Source organism: Anser anser (genome assembly GCF_964211835.1).
Source record: "Anser anser genome assembly, chromosome: 2".
In the NCBI taxonomy this organism is placed as follows: domain Eukaryota; kingdom Metazoa; phylum Chordata; class Aves; order Anseriformes; family Anatidae; genus Anser; species Anser anser.
In genome coordinates, this window is record NC_139721.1 from 73,626,346 (window position 1) to 73,646,883 (window position 20,538).

A 20,538-nucleotide genomic window follows, 5' to 3' on the forward strand; every position below is an offset into this window, starting at 1 on the left:
TTAGTGGCTGCCAAACCTCTGTCTAATCCGTTCATTAGCAATATATCAGGTTAGCAAGCTGCCATGGCAAGAAAATAATTAGCTTTCCATTGTGGGGTGGCACATTTCTCTATTGCATTGACATAACAACTAACTCCATAAACTACTATCATTTCTTTGCTTCTGAGGCCTCTTTTTTTAATTAACCCTTTAGTAGATTGCTTTCAACACACGCGAACTATAACTACAGAGAGCCCTTTGACCAACCACAGCTGTCTTAGCCAGCATGAATAGCTATTATACAAGCAATTTATGGGTGACCTACCTTTAGGTCATTTAAATACAGCTTCATAGAATAGCTGAAAGCAGAACATGCCAAAAGGCATCCTCATTAGCTCTTTCCTCCATCATCTGCATGCACTGAGTAACCTGAAAGCATAATTTTTGATGGTACTATTGTGTCCCAGCAAACATCAAAATGATTGTGCAGTGGTTGCGCGGGAAAAGGATTGCTGCTGTTTTAGAGATTTCTTAATTAGGTCTGGCTTAACTAGAAGATATGTGTACTTCCAGGATGTGTCTGGCTGGACTAAAGTCAAGGTAGCCTAGCCCTTTTTCTGCAAAGTCCTTTACAAAGAGGCAGTTCAAAAAGGAAATTCTAAGATGTGGACGGTATGAAACAGTAATGCTGAATTTCTGCTCATGCAAAAAAGAACTCCTGTAGACAGATTTCTTCCAGGCTACAGCATGTCACTCCAAGCAGTTTCACTGTAGCTACATTTAGGCTGGTATTTTATTCCCCCTATCAAAGATCCAATCTTTATTTTAATCCTGGGAAAATACGTATCAGTGCTATCTTGTACAGTGTGTTACATGGGTTAATTACACGGTGCATTAAAAACCTTCTTATGCATCATGACTTTTGATTTTCTTGCTTTTCCCTTGATTTTGCCTTATGAGTACAGGGACAATGTTTATTGGCACTATCCCTCTCCCCCAGTAAAACACGTTACCCAGTGATTTCTGATTCAAGTGCTATGAATACTAGAGCCCTAATTTGTTCTCTCAGGAGAATATTCAGCAGTGTGCAGAGCTTTCTTGCTTCTCTTCTCTGTACTTCTGCAACCTCTCTTTGCTGAGTGCTCAGCAAACACACAACATTATACAAATCAGGTGGGAGGAACCAGTCTTTATATAATAGCACACTTCTAATAAATGCACGCCTTTCTTAATGAAGCCTGACAGATGTTTACAGAAAGCATTTCACATTGATATTTAACTAAAACCCCTTGGCAGAAATCTTAACAAGAGGTCATCAAAATATCCAAGCAATTTCTTTCACTACCTGACATATGGGTATGGTGAATTACATTTACCATTGTGCTGTCTTGCTGCTTGGCTTCATAAGATATCACTAACAGTCATGAATCTCTTTATGTTCTATCTTTAATTGAACTCAGTAAACTGCGTATCTCCCCCCCAAATTGCCCAGCTTAACCTGTGATTTCCATTTTGAACTCAAAATGTTCCAGCAGGCTTTAGACCAAGGGTTTGGGATCATATTATCAAAACGGAATGGGAACTATTTTGGAGCATAGGAGACAACACCTTTACTTTTTCTGGGAAAAGCAATTAACACCACACTCATGTGGAACTACCTCTGAGAAAAGACATGACACATGGTGAGTAAGTATTTCAAACACAAGAGGCCCCAAGCCAATTGCTTGGATATAGATCTTCTTTACTCAATGCTATTCACTCAACAGTATCTTGAGTCCTGCTACAATGCACTGCTTATTTTTTTTTATTTTTTTTTTCCCTGCCACTGCTCCATCTGATCAATTCCATTGGAAAACGAAAGAAATAAATCACATGTTGGGTGAGCATGAAGTGAAAAGCTGCTTCCCCTGTGCTTCATTTGCTAAACTGAGTGTGACTTATGGATGGGCTGCTTGCAAGTGCTTCAAAGCAAGGTGGTCAGTAGCCAGCGTGCCACAGCAGTGTGTCCTAACACTGCAAGAACCAAGAGGAGAAAAATACTCATCATCCGCAAGACTATTAGGTAAGCTGGTTTTATGCATGGAATTTTGAACAGGCTGGAATTACTCTCACCCAAGGGCTACCAGCACAGAAGCAAAGAGAGCTAAAGACTCAGCAGGAGAAAAGGGCATTTAGAAGAAAGTGGTGTTTTTCATTAGGAAGTCATTCCCCTATTGAAAATTTAACTAGCGCCAGTGTAGGCAGCAAGAAAACATTATAAGGTTTTCCTAAATAAAAACAGCAATCAAAGTTTTTGGTTGTCTATCATCTTCGGAATGCTAATCATTATGATAACTGTGCTGGTGAAGGTAAGGAATTATTTTAGAACTGTTATTTTCTATTTATTTTTTGAATCACATCTGTACACCTGAACATGCTCAAGGAAACAAAACTGCATAGATAATTACCCTCATGGAAGCAATCCAAAGGTTCATGAAGTGAAAGCTGCTTCCAGCTTAAAAATCAAGGTTTTAAATTGGGAAAGCACTCGAGTTTCTAGCTGATAAAGATGTTTGACCTGATGGGCAATGGTAATCGTCAGGGACTTTATTCAGCACTCTCACAGCACACAACATAGGGCAGTTCCCCAGTGCAGTGGTTTGAAACAGTAAGGCACTACTTACAACAACAAGCCAAAAATTAACAAGCACTGCAATCTTACAAATATTAATGAAAATAACAGTCTTTTAGCCTCTTCCCTAAGAGCCTGTCACTCCTATTCCTTCTGGGACTTTTTCCAAACTAATGAAGAGGCATACAAGTCATCCCCTAGTTAAAATTACGTTGGGAACAAATTTTCCTGTTCTGCATCACATCTGTGCTTCACTTAAAGTGTACAGTTTAAACAGGACTGGAAAAAAAAACTTCTGAAATTGCGGTCATGCTCATTTAAGATAGAAGACATCCCAAGGGAGGAGAAGTTACGACGAGTAAAGGCAGTGTTCGCATTGCTAGTGCTGCATTGTGTGGAAAGGCCACCTTGGTTAAACAGCACAAACTATGGAATAGCAACGTGTTAAGAACTGAAGTTTGGAAAATTTGGTTTAACAAAATCAGCCAATTCTCTGCTTCCATTCACCAGTAAGTCACATGGATCAATTCACATCTTCCTTAACTGTTACACCTTGACTTTCTGTGAAAAAATAAGCACAGAAAATTGCACTGCATTTAGAAGTAAAGGGAGATTTTGAGCATATCACTGTCTTGGCTTTACGTGGCAAGGTTGTGGTAGCAGGGGGGCTGCAGGGTTGGCTTCTGTGAGCAGAGCCCAGCAGGTGCCCCATGTCAGATCAGAGCCAGCTCCAGCCGGCTCCAAAAGGGACCTGCTGCTGGTCAGAGCCAAGACAGGGAGTGACATTGGGTGGGCCTCTGGGAGAGCAGATTTAGGAAAGTGGAAAAATAAAACAACTGCTGCTCCTGCGGCCTGTGGAGAGGCCCCTGGTGGAGCAGGCTGTCCCCCTGCAGCCCACGGGTCCCACACGGAGCAGATCTCCACGCTGCAGCCCGTGGAGGAGCCCCCGGTGGAGCAGGTGGATGTGGCCTGGAGGAGGCTGCGGCCCATGGAGAGCCCCCGCAGGAGCAGGCCCCGGGCCGGAGCTGCAGCCCGTGGAGAGGAGCCCACGCAGGAGCAGGGGGCCTGGGGGGAGCTGCCACCCGTGGGGGACCCGTGCTGGAGCAGTTTGCTCCTGGGGGATGGATGGACCCTGTGGTAAGGACCCATATCTGGAGCAGTCCTTGATGAGCTGCTGCCTGTGGGCAGCCCCCGCAGGCTCAGTTCGGGAAGGACGGCATCCCGTGGGAGGGACCCCGCGTGGAGCAGGGGCAGGGAGTGACCGTGAAGGAGCAGCAGAGACAAAGCATCAGGGACCGACCACAGCCCCCATTCCCCGTTCCCTTGTGACATTTGGGGAAAGTAGCTAGAAGAGGGTGAATGGGTGGGGAAAGGTGTCATTAGTTTTGCTCCTAGTTCTCACTGCTCTAGTCTGCCAGTGATAGGTAACACATTATATTAATCTCCCTACACTGAGTCTATTTTTCCTGTGACAATAACTGTTGAGCGATCTCCCTGTCCTTATCTTAACCCTAGAGCCCTTTCCATCATATTTTCTCCCATTCTTCCTCTGAGGGGAAGCGGGGGGGGAGGAGTGTGAAAGCAGCTATACTAACATACCACCACACTTTACTGTAAGACTCCACTTCCTTTGAAAGCCACACAAATTCTTGGATGCCTGATTTAACTTAATAAAATAGAAATGTAAGAAACCAAGTGAATATAAAGCCAACACACACAGTGTACATCTTTCTTCATTGCTCCTTTTAAGCACACTGCAAAATACTAATCAGCCATGTACTCCTATTACTGTGTTGCTGTAGCACTTAGCTAGTAAATAGCTTTTATTTACAAATGGGATTATTTGCAGAGAGAACGCAATTGAGAGCTCACGTGGACAGATGTTGTGGCTCAGCTAATATCAGGCAATATATTAACCTATGGTAACTCAATCTTGAACAAGACAGAGTTTTAGAATTTAAGAGATCATAATTTAATCAAATACTATGGTATTCCACTGGTACAGAATTTTATTCCAAGGATAATACAGTGAGACACACACAAATATTTTAAATATGCCCTCTGAATCTTTGCCACAATTTCACTTAGTGACGTATACAGAATCAAAATAGACATCCAAGAGCAAAACATGGGAGCAACCTTAACACTGGGATTTCTTCTCTAATGAACCAGCGTAAAGAATAAGACTGAGTATAGGAAAACTTCACCTCCCTTAATATTCATTTTCAGAACTTTCTTCAAACACCAAAGAATCAACACTGGATGCAGTATGTGGAGACCGAAGGGGACACAATATGACTCCAGGATAGCTTTCATTTACACATATATAGAGAGACAGATAAGATATATATATATAAAAAAATTAAATAAACTGCAATACAAACTAAGGGGATACCCAATTCACTGGAAAATAAGCAAATCCCCAAACATGCCTCTCTGTAAAACAGAAGCTGTCAGGCAGGACAAATCAAGCAACAGCACACTGTTCACTGCAATACCCTGGTGGATATTAGCATGAAGTCACTTTCCTGTCTGAACCAGAACCAGCACCCAGGACTAAACAGGATGGCAGGTGTGTGAAACTGCCATGGTGAGCAACAATGTAAGGTACATAAGGTAAATCAGAACTTTTTTTTTTTTTTGTAATACATGAAAGTTGACAGAAATTGTATTCTTCTCCCCCACATCCCCAAGAATTTCAGTGGTTTTTTTGTTGTTGTTATTGTTTTGTTTTGTATTTTTAAATTGGCTTCCATCTTTCTGCTCCTGGAGCTGAAGCTCAATACCTCTGAAGAGCAAAGGAGCCATGACACACTGAAGCAGTGTCCTGACTGTACTGCGAGGAGCAGGCAGCTTGTTTCTCCATGGTCACCTGGGGCCATCCCTGCCAGTCAACTGTTTGGGGCATGTTCTCTCCGTCTTTTGCTTCAACCCACAGCAAAGCAACAGCCCTGTCAACCAGCTGCCATGAGTGACCGATAGGGCAGAGTTTAGGTGTGACACATGAGCTAAGCCTGCAGAGAGAAAAACTGGCTGCTGAAGAAAAGCTGCTCAGGCTCTCTGCAGCAGCCTGTAATGAGAAAATATTGCAGAGAGAGTTCTGGAATGCCTATAGGATACACTGCCTTTATATTTTAATAGGCTCTTCTGCATCCTCCTACCTAATATAAAAGTACTACTTTAAACACTAGTATAACTTCTGATTGCCCTCACGTGCCTGAGCAAAACAACAGCATGCTATGTACTCAGGGACAGTTACTGCTGCCTTTCAACAACAGAACTCCCTGCTGAAAGCATTTTGGCTTCTTAGTGGAAAAAAATGTATATACACAGTACATATATGCAATAAATATATATACAGTATGTAGAGAGAATTGTTCTTGTAACAGATTTAGGCTCAGTATGAACGGGTAGTTTTGCCATGTCTTCAGGCAGACCCTTCTCATCCTCTGATAGCTGTTTATCATGAGATAAACCAAATAACTTGGAAGTCAGCAAAACACACTAAAGAAATGCCCTTAGAGGAAACAACAGCACCTGCAACTACTTAGCCAGCTCAACATGAAAACAAGTCAGCACTGTATCTCAAATGCATGCGCATTCCTGCACATATATGTGAGTTGGAAACAACAAAGACTGTGATTTTGGGATACACTTTTGCTTGGCCCGCTTTGCAGTGTTGCACATTACATCAGATCCAATCTAAGAGGAAAATGTGGCCCAAGAACAAAATCCTGTGATTTCTGCGCTGGAAGCACATGTTGCTTGGGTAGCCACCAACTTTCCAGAGTAATGAGAGAAAATGAGAGGCAAGCACAGAGATACAATAGAGTTAAAGGAGTCCCTTAAATTAAGATGATGCAGACTGAACTTCATCTCGACTTTGTTAACAGCAGCAAACAACACCAAAAATTACTATTATTAGTTTACTGACTTCACCTACCAGATTTGGAAGCCACTCTAAATGCCCAAGGCAGCCGTAAAAGAGCAAGTCTGATATTTCTTTGTTTTCAATATATAGCTGCCAAAATACCTGCTGCAGTTTTTCACCTAACTACATATTCTCTAGGCAATTTTAATCACATACAGCTGTTCATGCAACTTTAATGGTGTTTTTCCCACTGAAACATTAATATTTCCTGTTTAACAGTCCTGTATTATAAATCATTTTATGAAATACAGCCAATTAAAGCAGAAACTTTGTGCAGAAGTTTTTGCTAAGTGACTGATACACACAGAAACATGGAACAAATACTACCTTCCACACACAGGCATATGAATGCCTGAGCTGAACACATGAGAAGGGAAAACACCATGTTGGTGCATAGAGCACAGATGGGACAGGAATCAGGGTTAAAGGATTTCTTGTTCACTATGTTATTTTTTAATGAAAATTCCTTTTTTATAAATGACATACTATTACAATCTTAACAACTGGACTTTACAATCAGTTTAGGATTCCTATATTTTACATATAGAAGACCACCACAACCACCCGATTTGATACCTTGCTTCATGCAGACTGAAGAACCACCCTCAGACTTTGAAACTTCTGTGTCGCCTCTGCTTTATATAAATTAACTGCCAAGGCGTGACTGAATAAAGTAAATAGAGAGAAGAGAGGAGAATCAAAGGTACTGCTTATTTAAATTTCACAGCAGTTAAATTTCTGATGTTTGCAATAGTCCTGTCTCGACCTCTACTGGGACAGCATTATGATACTTTCTCCATTCCCGAGACCAAGCTATATACGGTTGAGGGAATATCATATTTTATTTAAACACACTGCAGAAGGACATTAAATTTTACAGGTCAGATTCTCCATGGTGCTTGAGTAAGGCTGGGGCTGCAGGAAAAGCAAACACGCCGCTCACTTGAGAACTGCAAGGTGAAGCTTCGTTGGATCTGCCCTTGGCCTTATTATGGTGGGACAGGTCCCTCAGCCAACAACACACCCTCTCTCCACCATTTTAAAATAGATTTGAGCCCCACAGTAAGACAAAGCCATGTTGTACCCCTAAGAGCACCTCACACAGATGGAGCTCCCCACCTGCCATTCAGAAGCATTCCCAAACCACCTTACATTAAAGTTGTAATACTGCATAAAGGAACTAGGGCAAATTTCAGTAAGTCCAGCCTCACAGTAAGGGTATACAAAACCAGGACCACTTATTCCCTCTGCCCACACAGATGATGCTAGACCTGCACCTTACTAGCAGCAGCTATTTCAGCCACATGACGCATATATTTCAATTTAAGTACGACCCCAAACATGAAAGGAGGTCCTGACGGAGTCTACCTAAGGCACCTGAGATGACTCCATCTGGAGCAACATCTCTCCCGCCGCATGGTCACTGAAAACAGGCAGGACATCCCCAGTGGATGACACAGACCTGGCAATAACCATGACGTGGTCATGTTTTAGACTGAGCATCTCTGAGCCTTCGCTGACAGGAGACCTGTAGCTCCATCTGTTGCAGACGCAGAAACACCACCAGTGCCCAAACAGGTAAGTGCTGAGAAGCCATCAGAACCAACTTCACTTTATCTGGGGCAATCTTTCAGCCGTATAGAGAAACAAAAACCTGTTGGAGACCTTGGAACAATCTGGTTGTGTTTTTTTTTTGGTCTAGCAACCGTTCTTCCCCTCCAGGCTCCGTCTGGGCTCTTGGCTTAACCCAACATACCTACACACACACGCAGCTCCCATGCCCGCTCTGCAGTGGCAGCAGGCTGCAAGCACGGCTGCATCCAGCTGCGCGCGCCTACTGGGGCTCCGACACTGAAAACAGAAGTGGAACGGACAACCAAGGTAATTCAATTTAGGAAAATAATTCACTTTCAGTACTAACCACTCCCCTTTACACCCAAACGAATCACTGGCAACAAATGCCCAGCCTTTTTCTAATGGAGAGGGAGCACTATGCTTATTATCTTTATTCTTCACTCCCTACGGACTGTAGAAATGTTTGTGCCAGATTCTGAACACACCGGTATCACTGTAAATAGGACCTGCCTCCACAGGAGTAGCTAACTACACTGCCAGTACTGTAAAGCAGGAGGGAGATGGGCATGTGGCACTAGTTACTCCGTGCAGCTCTCTAAAGTCAGATTGAAGTTTAAGGAGGATTTTTCTTGTTTTTGCTGCTGTTGGTTACCTGAAGCATGAAGCTCAATCCCCACACAAATAAATCCTCTCTTCCATTCCTCTCTGTCCCCACACTGCTTCCTTGCAGGGCACGTAGATGAAATAACCATAAAATAGTTCACTTGTAGTGACTTGTGACATAAAAAGCATGAAAATTCCCCCTACCCAAAGATTTTCTCAGTGAAGTGCACCTTTTATCCCTTCTGTAAGCTACTTTTCTGAACAGATACTTCTTTAAAGTACTACCTGTCCCTCTTCACAAAGAAGAAAACATCTTCAGCTATGAAAGTATCTAGGCTCCTTCTTGACAGACAGGCTGTGATACAGAAGGTTATTAAATCCTACACCTAAGACTGTTCCTCACTCTGCAAGTTTTCTATTCACTTCTAATGCTGAAAGTAAGTGAGTACCTATGCACGTGCACTGTTGCACCACAGTCTATCCATCCCTCCTTTGAAGGGTTGCCAGCACTTTTGTGGAATCAGGTTAGAGAAGTCAGCTACACCCCTTCCTTCCCACAAGGGATAACGCACAGTCTCTCACATCTGCCAAGTGACTGAATTCACTCATTTCTAATAATGACCGGCCTCCATGAGATTTTGTCTACAATTCTTAATCGGGCATTTGTCCGTGGTCCTGCTAGGGACGGAGGCACTTTCCTAGCTCTTGCTGGTTCACCACCAGCAATCCACAGCCCAGGCAAGTTGGGAGAGCATTGCATGTGATGAAGTGCCAGGAATGGGAGGGAAATCTGAGAGCAAGAATTGTCCATTTTTAGTGCACAGATTTTACTAAACACATAGAACCCGAACTTCACCTCCTACCTCTTCTTGCTCTACCAAGGGCAGGATGCTGAGTGCAAAAGCAGCCATCTATCTCCCTTGCATGCTTTCCACGGCCTCCCTGTAAGGCAGGCCCCACCTTTCCCACCACGCAGATTATGTGGTTGAGCAAACTGTGCATCTCTAACACTCTTTTGGGTTACTGACACGACGTCGTCGAGGTCATCTCTGCTGCGATCAACCCTGAAGCACAGTGCTGGGATTGTTTCCCCTGACTCACATTCACAGTGCATTTGTTCCAGTAGGCTTGCAAATGACAGGATGAGGCAGGCTAGGTTTTCCTGCTCAATAGGCTTTTGCTCCAATCTAATTAAAACATTTAGCAATTCACTGAAGTTCCTTGCAAACTGCACAGATCCAATGCTTTAAAATAAGCTCTGAAAGCAAACAGCCTGGTATTTTTAAAAACAACTCCTCAGATGGAAAAGGATTCCTCAGGAATTTCTTTACTATACTATACCAAAGTTGCTGAACCAGAAAAGCCAAGCTTCTTTTGAACTATCTTGTTTTTGTTGTTATTGTTAATGGCTTTTTTTTTTCTCCCTTGTCGAAAAGCTAACAAGGAAAACCACTCTTGGTTCTCTGACATGCACAGAAGTGACAGGACAGCTCAGTGGAAACAGTCAGCTCTGGTCACCTTGGTTTGAAACTGGGTCAGTGATGCCAGCTTGTGGGTATACTGAAGGAATATGCAATTAATGGGGGGGACTCAGATGCTGAGGACAAGAACACCCTTTTCTTGCAGGCAGGGCTCAGGTTATTCAGCTTTTGTGCTCTGAGAGCAGGCAGCCGTGTTATAACTAAGGCATTTTTATGCATGGTTTTTGGAACAGGCCCCCTTTCTGGGAAATGCATCAGGGAATCTATGGGAACAGCCAAGCCAAGCCCCACACTGGCGTACCAGCTTAATTCAAAGGCAAGCAACTGCAGGAGATGGCCACCACCACAGTGCGGGAGCACATGCACTGACAGGAAAGCCAGGGGAGCTCCAAACAGCAGCAACACCCCTGGAGACCTCCAGTGGGAAAGACTATGCAGACTTAACGTGGTGTGCTTGTAGCTCCATCCCCGGCATTGAAACCACACCTCCTGCCTGCCAAGAGTGCCCTCCGTCCTCCATGCCTCAAAAGACGCCTCTCTTCACCTCTGAAAGCAGAGTGCCCTTAAGCTGCACCACCAGGAACAAATTCCTTCAGGGTTGTAACAACCAGTTAAGGGATGGGAGGCAATTACTTCTGTACCCATACAAATGAAACTCCTCCAATGCAATTAACTGTCCCTTATCATCTGCTGTTGAATTTGTGGGAAAGCACATGCTGTACACTCTCTCCTCCCCTAGCCTTTCCACCGTTTTAATCCGTTTATTTTAGCTAATGTAACGGAACCTACCTATTCTAGAGAAATAATGTATGTCTGCAAATTATCTGAATATTTTTAAACGTCTTTTTTTTTTTTAAATAGTTAATATATAATTTCATTTGAGATTTTGCAGCTTTCATTTCTATTAATAAATTATCATTTCTTCTTTATAAGTGATGAGCTAGTGTGTCATGTAATTTTTTCTTCTAAATAGACCAAGACTTTGATCTAATGCAAGCCCTTTCTGGGAGTAGAGAGACTTTCTGTCTAATTTAGTTACGAAAAGTATTCAATTAAACTTGGGAGTTTAATTCATTTAGTTATGAAAATTAAATGAGCTCAATAAGGTGCATTTGATTTGCCTCAGGGAAAAAAAAAAGAAAAAAAAAAGAGAAGAATCTCTGAAAGGGGAACAAATAAGAAGGGAGAACAAAAGTAACTTTTATTGCTCAGATTGAAAGGTGGATAATATGAACAGCCTGCATGCGTTTTAGTGTGGATACATAAAATGTATTCACAGTGGGTTTATGCAGATTTTCTATCCAGAAGTCACATGAATATCTGGCATTAACACTCTGATTGTCTCCTGGGTAACAAAAATCCATGTAGGTCATAACTGAGTCCATCCCAGTCACGAGGAGATCTGCCTCCTCAAACGGGGAAGGCACCTCCCACACGCAATCCTTCTCCATCTCCCTTTGGGGAAGAAGGAAGCAATGGAAATTTTTTTTGCAAAAACAGAACAGAGCCATTTGGATCTCTCTGCAAGAAACCCCCGTCTAGTTTTCCAGCAGTCACTCACCATTTTTGCAGATGGGACAGCACTGATCAGGCTCATACACTGGATCCACGCACTCGGTCTGGGGACAAGCTGACACAGTGCACAGCACTTCTCCATTGGCTTCACAGCGACACTTCTCACACGGAGAAACCTGAAACACAAATCCACTCGTCTTTTAATTCTCTCTTGTTCTTTCCTCGATCTCTTTCTCCTTCCCTTTTAAAAACCAAATGCTTTTTATGGCCTGAATAGCACAAAGGGCAAGGCCAGGCTCCTGCAAAATTATGGGACTGCTGCAGAATGAGTCAGAGGTTCTGCTCTGAACCTGTGCCCCAAAGAAATCAGTCAAAGGGATGTTGGGTACAGGAAGTCTTTACACTTTAACACAAATAAAGCAAAAAATTCCCCACCCCTTTTTTAATGAAATTCCAGCATAATAGGTTCATAATTCAGATGAAATTTGGTTAAATTCCATCAGAAGTTCAAAAATTAATTTAGCAAAAAATATTGTATTAAAAATAAAGGATTTTTTTTTCTAAATGAAATATGAAACTTAATGTAAAACCTTATTGCAATTTTTCCAGTTTTGAATGTTTCTGGTAGCAGGAAGTTGCATTTTATTGAAAATGATCATTTTCATAGAGAGGTCAGCAAAAACATTCTGTGAATTCATGTTATTTCCCAGAAGTTACCTATTCTTTTTGCAATATTTGAAACTTTCTGAAAAGAAACTGCAATTCAAAGAAAGGGGTGAAGCACAGAAAAGGGTCATCCCTTTTTTACCTTCTGAAACATTACTGGGTTTTGAACACTTCTACAGAATAGAAGTACCAGGAGATAATTACTTAAATGACCTACTTCAGTGAAATTAATTCCAAACAAATTAGAATCCATATTTAAGAAAAATATGGACTTTAAAACGTCTGTATTTGCTAGATGTCCTCTTCAGTGTTCCTGAGAAGGTGCTGCACGTGGCATCTGTAACATCCTTTTACCACTCGAGGAGCTGGAGGTGAAGGGAAGCAACGGTGCTAAGGAGGAACAAGTGGTATACTGTAAATCTCATCACAGCACTGCAAAAACCACGCTGCTATCCACGCTCAGAGTGCAGGATGACAGTGCGGCTGCATGTTATTACTATGATCCTCTAAATCCATAATCTGTGCACATTCTAGGTTTACTTAAGGTCAACAATTTGACAAAGCTGATTTTGCTTGGACTCCTTCCCATTCCAGATTCCAGCTGATGCCAAACAACCACCCTCTGCACTTCTCCAACGCGAGCAGAGTAGCCACAAGCCTAAAAAAAATCCTTTGCTGTGAAAAATCATGCAGACTTCTAACTTGCAGATCATCTGCTATCTTCTCCCTATCTCTGAAGCAGCCTGTCACATTTTTTCCTCAAGTCCGTTCTCCGCTTGCTCGCCACTTTCACATCTTTCTCACTTCCAAAGTCCAAACATGCTGATGCTTGCGCAGCATCATCTCCAACTAAATGCTCATCCATGCTTTGCCACTTCTCTTCCCACCTGCCAGGGCTGTCATTTGTTTATGCACTCATGTATCTTTTCACGCCAGCCCCTCTGCGTAGAATGCCTAAATAGGGTCTGTTGCTGTGTTGCTTTCTGCTTTTATTGCTATTATTTATTTCAGACTTCCTTCGCTAGCTAGTTGCTTCCAGATTTCTCTTTGCTTTGCACTCTACCCAGGACAAAAACACACCATGCGCTTATAAAGTGCTACAAGCAGACTGATAGCCCGGTACTGCAGATTTTTATTGCAGGCTTAAGGACAAGAACTTTGTCTTGTAATTGCTCATAAACTGCCATGTTCACTTGCAGAGCTGGAGTATCAGCAGATGAGGAGATTTCTGACCCAGTGTTCAGTGTCAGCTATTTCAGGCAATCACTTAAATTCCACGTGAAATCTTGAATGTAAGCAAACCTGAGCCCCTCGTTATTTGCAAGTCACTGGTGAGACTCCTTCCCTCTGGAGTTACATGAAGAGAGAAATACTTACTAAATTATAAAAACACATTTGTTTTTTAATTAGGAAACCTTCTCGACCAATGCTACTAGAATTCAATTTCACAGACAAGGCTCAACAAGGCAAATCTATAGCTTTCAATTGGTTTCAAAATTTCATGGCATCACTTGAAAAACATGCAAATTTGCGACAAATCGCAGTTCAGTGAGGCCTGGAACTACAACAGATATTCCCTCTCCCGCAACTTCACTTTGTAGCTACGCTGTTCAGTACTGAAAATGATGTAAAAAATAGAACATCTACTAACAATCAGGAAACAGTAACAGCAAAAAGATGTCATTCCTAAAGTTCCTCATCTGTAATATTTAATATTCTAATTAAGTAGGTTGTTTACTAAAATTCCAAACAGAGATAAGCCTAAATTTTCTACAGCAACAAGCCATTAAATAAAGCATTGAAAATGCTATAAAATGAGAAAAAAAAAAGATCAAATTTTTGTCTAATAATGATAATTTGGAACAATGGCCTTCCCTCTCACACAGCACATATAGATGAAGACTACATCTTTCATGAACTGAGCACTCCACCCACGTGATACAGTAGTTATGAATACCCTTCCTGTGTGATAGATGAAGGGCTGCTTCAGGGGAATGCAGACAGAATCACAGGATCATCAAATGGTTTGGGTTGGAAGGGACCTTAAAGATCACCTGCCATGGGCAGGGACACCTCCCACCAGACCAGGTTGCCCAAAGCCCCATCCAGCCTGGCCTTGAGCACCTCCAGGGATGGGGCATCCACAGCTTCTCTGAGCAGCCTGTGCCAGTGCCTCACCACCCTCACAGTGAAGAATTTCTTCCTTCTGTCTGATCTAAATCTCCCCTCTTTTAGTTTAAAACTGTTGCCCCTTGTCCTGTCACTACAAGCCCTGGCAATGACTCTTTCTCCATCTTTACATAGCACACCTTTAATAAGCACTGTCATCTGTCAGGCACTATTTTGTCCAGCTTTTCTCTTACTGGACAAGACGAACACTCTCCTCTGACTTCTCTGTCACAGGCAGTTATGCTTACTGTACAAACAGCAGTTTGTGACTCTATCCACTCGTTGGCCCAAGGGTCCCATCATCCACTCATCTAGGAACATAACGAAACCCGGAGGTACACTTGGTGCGGTTACTTCACGTAAGAATCCATGGGAAATGCACAGCAAAACCTCCAGCCACGGTGTTATCCCAAACCAGGTAACAAGCCACAACGAAAGACCAGATTCTGATGCTCATAAATCCCATTTTGTCTGACGCCACTGTTTTCCCCCCACTGTTACTTCACCACTTTTTATACTTGAGGGAGTTCCTGCGCAGTTTCCTGAAGTCAGCAGGACCACACGTCTAAGTGCAGCCCTCCAGGACAAGTAATGGCAGCAGGGTCGAGGAGGTTCTGCATATGTTTGTTTTCACGTAGCTCTTTTCAGGCATGTAAGGAAAATGTAGCTGCTAAAATGGTGTTAGTGTAAACCTTTATCTGTTCATCCTCGGACTAAATGGTAGAGCACTGCTTTTTATATATCATCATGATGTAGTGGGAACTGGAAAAAAACACCATTTCTTTCCTCATCTTAATGGCAGCTTAATACTTGGAGACATAATCATCACTAGAGACAATAAGACAGCGTATGTAACAACAGTTAAATAAATCAGAATGAAAAGACACATTTGGTCCTTCGTTTCCTCTCCTCCACTCCTATAACGCAAGAACATTCCCTGCAGCACAGTTTCTAATGACAGCCAATGCAATGAGCATCCCACTCATTCATTTGGGAAGCTACCAGTTTAGCAGAACTCACACTTAGCACATTTGACATAACCAGGCTGGGCTGCAAGCAATATGACCTAGCAACCTCTCTCTGAAGCGTGGTCTACAGATGAAGTTATTAACGTTAACTACACAACACAAGTAGCTTTGCCTAGGCAAAAACCATGCAAAGACAACAAGAGGCACAGAAGTCTTAAGTATTCACCAGACAGCTGTAAAAACCTGTAGAAAATAGAGTACAGATGGAAAAACAAAACAAAACAAACACCCTTCTTTATAATTGTTTAAAGGGAAGTTTATAAACAGATGTATAACTGTTGTACTGTGAAGTTGCAGATGTAGGGAAAACGCAAGCACACAAATGTGTAAACTGGTAGATTTCCCACTACCGGGACATGAAGAAAACTTTATCTTAGTAAGGGCAGTAGGTTTATTCAGCAACTTAGTATAAATTGTCATAATTAAGAAGTGACAAGTCATTTACACTCATTGAAATGATTTGAGCTTTGTCTACCCTCTTTCCACATGCCAAACAACAACAAAAAAGCTGAATAAAAAAGAACCTATAAATTATTTGTAACGTACATTTTCTCCTTGAGCTTTGAAAACATCTAAGCTTAAAAAACAAAATAAAACAAAACAAAAAAAAAACACAATCACAAACTGATTTACTATTCTACTGGGATATGTATCAATATTTTCTTTCCACTTATACAATGTAGGAGAACATGAACAGGATTAGGCTGACAAGAATAAACATACCAGCCTTGTTTTTATTTCTGTATCTCTTCACAGACATTTCAAAATCCACTTGGGTTTGTTGACTTCCAGATTTCCAAGTTATTTGCAAAACAAACAAACAAAAAACAGTTCTTGGTAGCACAGAAATTCTAAACAAAACACACAAAGCAACAACTTTCAAAAATGTATGTCTTTCCCAAATGATAATACACTTCTGAAGATAATTTATGGTCCCTTAAGACTATTATTTTATAAGTCAGTCTGTATTTTCAAATGTTACTGTAAGACTGAAAAACACGTCGTGGGGTATATGCTCAGCAATCCCTAGCTCTAGTGCGCAATTTTTTCCTAATTGCATTTCGCCAACTAAGGCTTTTGCTCCAGTTTCACCTGTACGGATCCTGCGATGCATTTGCCATACTGCATCACTATACCCACTGGAGAGCAGAGTGGTGCTGATGAAAACAGCTTTATGAGACCTCATCCTTCTGCTACACCTGTGTTCTGGTTTTGTATTGACATCCATGCCCTTTTTAAAAAGCTGAAAAACACGTGTGCACACGCACACAAAGCCTGCGGGAAGAGCTGCCAATCAAAGAAGAAATGCATCAAACCCTCCCATTCCCTGGCAAACTCAGCCTGTGAATTAGCACTGGCTCCTGTCGAGGAAACGGTTTGCTATGTCAAGCCATATATGAATTTTATATAAGCAAACTCTCAAACTTGCACGTATATTTACACATCTGTACATAAATGTTTGTGCAAGTAACTTCACTTGAAGGTTAGGAGGTCACCTTTTTCTTCCTTCAGTGGTGTCTGACACCCTTGGCCACAAACTGAAGATAAACGGGCAGAGAGAGAAAAATCAGACTGCTACCCATTTAAAACTCTTTCCCTGACCTTAATCAAGAGGTAGCATATTAGCAAGCTCTGTAAGACAGTCAACTTTAAACGTGTAAAATGGCCTTTGAAACTGAGTGCGATTATTTGCATTTGCAATTGCTTCCACTCAGCAGCAATCTGACTACATCGGTACTTCCCTTAGCCAGACATCTCAGCTGATTGCAGTGGCAGGGGTAAATGCCTGCGTTTACACTTGCGTGCTCGTATTATTGGAACCAAGGTGGGAACCCAACTAAAAACCAATGACCCCACATGCCGAAACAAGCAGGCTGCAAACCCACTGCCTAGCTGTGCTGATAACTTCCCTTGAATTTCTGGAGCAGGCACCCATTCTCCCTGCTTCCCAAAGCTGTCTAACACAAAGAAGTAAGGAAAATGATATTCCATTACAGAAGGGCATCAACACAGCTAGCTGCTAAAGGCCAAATAGGATTAAAAAGAAAGTTGAAAGCCAAAGCCTTTGCAGAACAACATTTCTGTAAGTGTCACTGTTGGGCATTCCCTTTTTACTGAGGCTGCCAGCCACGTTCAAGTATAACAGGAAGCCCTAAGGTTTTATCCTCTTGGCACACACTTAACAAGGCATTTCAGATTACAGCCATTAATACAACAGCACTGTATACAGATAAAGAAGTGCAACTTGTCAGAAAAGCATGAGCAAACAGTGAGGAAAAGCCTTTAAAACTTCCATAAGGAGACCTACAGAGAGCACGTGCAGAAGCATGACTGCTTTGGCCACCCTCTCGAATTAGCTGTGCTGGAAAGGAAAGGATCCCCAAACCCACCTCTGAAAATGTCACGTCACACCAACCAGCCCCTGTTAAACCTAACTTCTTCCTCTTAAACTGGAAAACTGCTGCCCCAGAGCTGAACACAGTCCTTGAGGGCAACACGGCAAAAGGGAGGACACCATGTTCCCTGCCACGCTTTGAAAACCACGGCTCTGCACTTGCCTACCTGAAGAGGCCATGGGGAAATGCTGGAATTTACTCTGAGGGGAGTCTTTCTGCTCCTTTATTTATTTATTTCTCAGTAAGTTGAAGAATGTGGAAAGACATTACAAATTGAACCAAGTTTCTAAGAACACGTAAGTACCACAGAGAACAGAGGTGGTAACTTATTTACGGCCTTCACAAATGCATTTTCTTTTTCTCCACCTTGCAAGGGGCTCAAGCTGCCGGAGCTCTGAATTGGATTTCACACTCCCCTCAACCTATTCAATTCTAAAATCTCAGGTGTGTTCACACTGGGGTTTTGAATCAGACCCGTATCTAACAGTCATTCCCAAGCATATTCTTAGAGCCTGCCTGCAGATCTCAGCCACTATAAAATACAAAAGGGAAAAAGTCAAGAGAAGCAACCAGGAAATTGGCCCCAACTCTTGAACTTTTCAGTACAACGTAATAAACAAGTTGCGTTTTCAACAATAATGATCTTGCACAGTGATGCTTAAAAGGCCCTGCTCTGAAAGGTTTTCTCTAAACAAAGCTTTTCAAGTCCTTTGTTTAAGCATCACTGTAATCCAGATTGTAAGCCATGCTCTTACTAAAAAGAAGGCCCATAACCATTCTCAGAAACCAAGTATTACACAACCTTGGCAGCCCAATTCAAGCAGCAAATAACAAGGAGAAAAGTAATGACTTAGGAAAAAGGTTATCACCACTGTCCGATTACTAGGAGTGGGAGTCAGCTCCCCAAACCCTGCTTGATCCCTGCAAGGCAGAAGTTTCACTGTTAATGGTAGACTAAGGGAACCCATGCAATGCTGGAAATTCTCATAAAATCTACTTTACCACCCAGCAGCATCCCTTCCAGTAGCGTTTTTTACTGTAAATACCAGAGGAATTAATAAAGATCAGCCCCCTCATTTAAAAATGTTACAGTATCACAGAACAAGAAAGGTCATGTTTGAGGGGAATATTTTACAGCACTGCAGAAGTTGCATTAACACAGAAATGAAAAGGGGAGGGGGAGGCCCAAAACACCCTCCGAGAAAGCATTTCGACACCACCACGTCACTTCAAGTGACAGAAGGACCCACGAAACGACTTTCTGCTTCGGCCCTTACCATGAACTCCTCCAGGGTCTGGTAGGTTTTCCCCCGAAACTCACAGTAGTTCTTCCTCTCCTTGCACTGCGGGCAGCACTGCGTGGTGTCCACATGAACGCACCGAGGGTGGAGCCTGGGGCACTCGGGCTGTATGCACAGCGGTCCCTCTTCAGTGCAAAGGCAGGGGCAGGCGGAGGGACCCGGCGCAAACTTCTCCCCGATGGCGTAGACGAAGCCACTCTCGTCCACGCAGCCCTTCCCGCGGTAGTCCGGGTAGGCATACTCCTCCGGAGGCTCGGGAGTAGCGCTCGCCACAGCAGCCGGGAGAGACGAGTCTTCAGCCACCCGAGGGTCCTCGGCAGCTGCGTCCCTTTGCTCCTGGACTTGAACGCTCCCGGATTTACCTCCCGTGCCCTGGCTATTCCAAGCCTGCTTTTGCTTAGTCCACGACTCCTTGTTCGAGTAGGTCCTGCTTCCTTTGCTCTTCCAGTCCCTGGTGCCCTCCTCCCTCCCGCTCCTGCCGATCTCATTCATCTTCCCCGGGCCTGTCTGGCTATCCCTTGTCGATGTGTGATCCCTCTTTTCCTGGCTCGCTTTTATCTCCTGTTTGTCTTGAGCCTTGGCCAGTTTTTGCACGGGTATGGTGGAGCTACAGAGGGCAACCATGAGGCAGCAGGTTACGAGGAGCGAGCTAGAGAGAGCTCCAATTGCCATTGCAGTAGAGCTGGGCATCACCTACTGCATCCCACAGGGGACACTGCATTCACATCGGAGGGAAGCGCTCCGCAGATCCACGGTCCCTAGGAAGAGAGCGATTAGCAACACTTCAGCTCGCGCGCCTCTCTCCCCCCTCGCGCCTCCAACATCTCAAACAACACGCAGCCTGCCTCGGCACCTCGCGCCAGAGGCAAACAACAGCCTGGTGCTGCATCCCTCCTCCAGCCCGGCTCCGCGATGTCTCATAAATAGCAGGGCTCTGGGCACGGACGTCTTCGGCTCGGTAAAAGCAGGAGGCGCAGCTCGGGGCAGCGGCGGCCTGCCGAGGATCGGGGCGCCGTGGGGTTACGGCCACACGTCGGGGGGGCACGCGCCGAATTAAGCGGAGCTCCCCGAAACGCAGCGCGGTCCGGAGCCGAGATCAGCCGGTTGAGCCCTGCTTGCTGACTGCATGCCCGATGGTTTTCACTAACCTCTTATTCAGAGTGAAGTTTGGTTTTTTTTCGGCTTCATACCCACCGGGGAGGACGTTTGTTTTAACGGACAACTAAGAGCGAGCCCGTTAAAGCGCGCAGAGCCGAGCCGCCCCGCTCCTCAACTCCCCGCAC

At 43.4% G+C, this 20,538-nt stretch overlaps 1 protein-coding gene across 5 annotated transcripts in view; it reads right to left on the reverse strand.

The window, feature by feature from the left end:
• Window positions 1–20,538, reverse strand: part of VWC2 (von Willebrand factor C domain containing 2) — a 57,054-nt gene that overhangs the window by 35,707 nt on the left and 809 nt on the right. For 3 of the 5 annotated variants that reach the window (XM_083826794.1, XM_083826795.1, XM_083826798.1), the window contains exons 2-3: window positions 19,232–20,013; window positions 11,742–11,871 (exon numbers count right to left, since the gene is read on the reverse strand). In XM_083826794.1, the coding sequence (XP_083682920.1) occupies window positions 11,742–11,871; window positions 19,232–19,945 (844 nt within the window). In that variant the 5' untranslated portion in view covers window positions 19,946–20,013. Of the gene's footprint in view, window positions 1–10,685; window positions 11,636–11,741; window positions 11,872–19,231; window positions 20,014–20,403; window positions 20,536–20,538 lie in introns of those variants that run through there. The other 2 variants (XM_083826796.1, XM_083826797.1) reach the window with 2 other exon arrangements.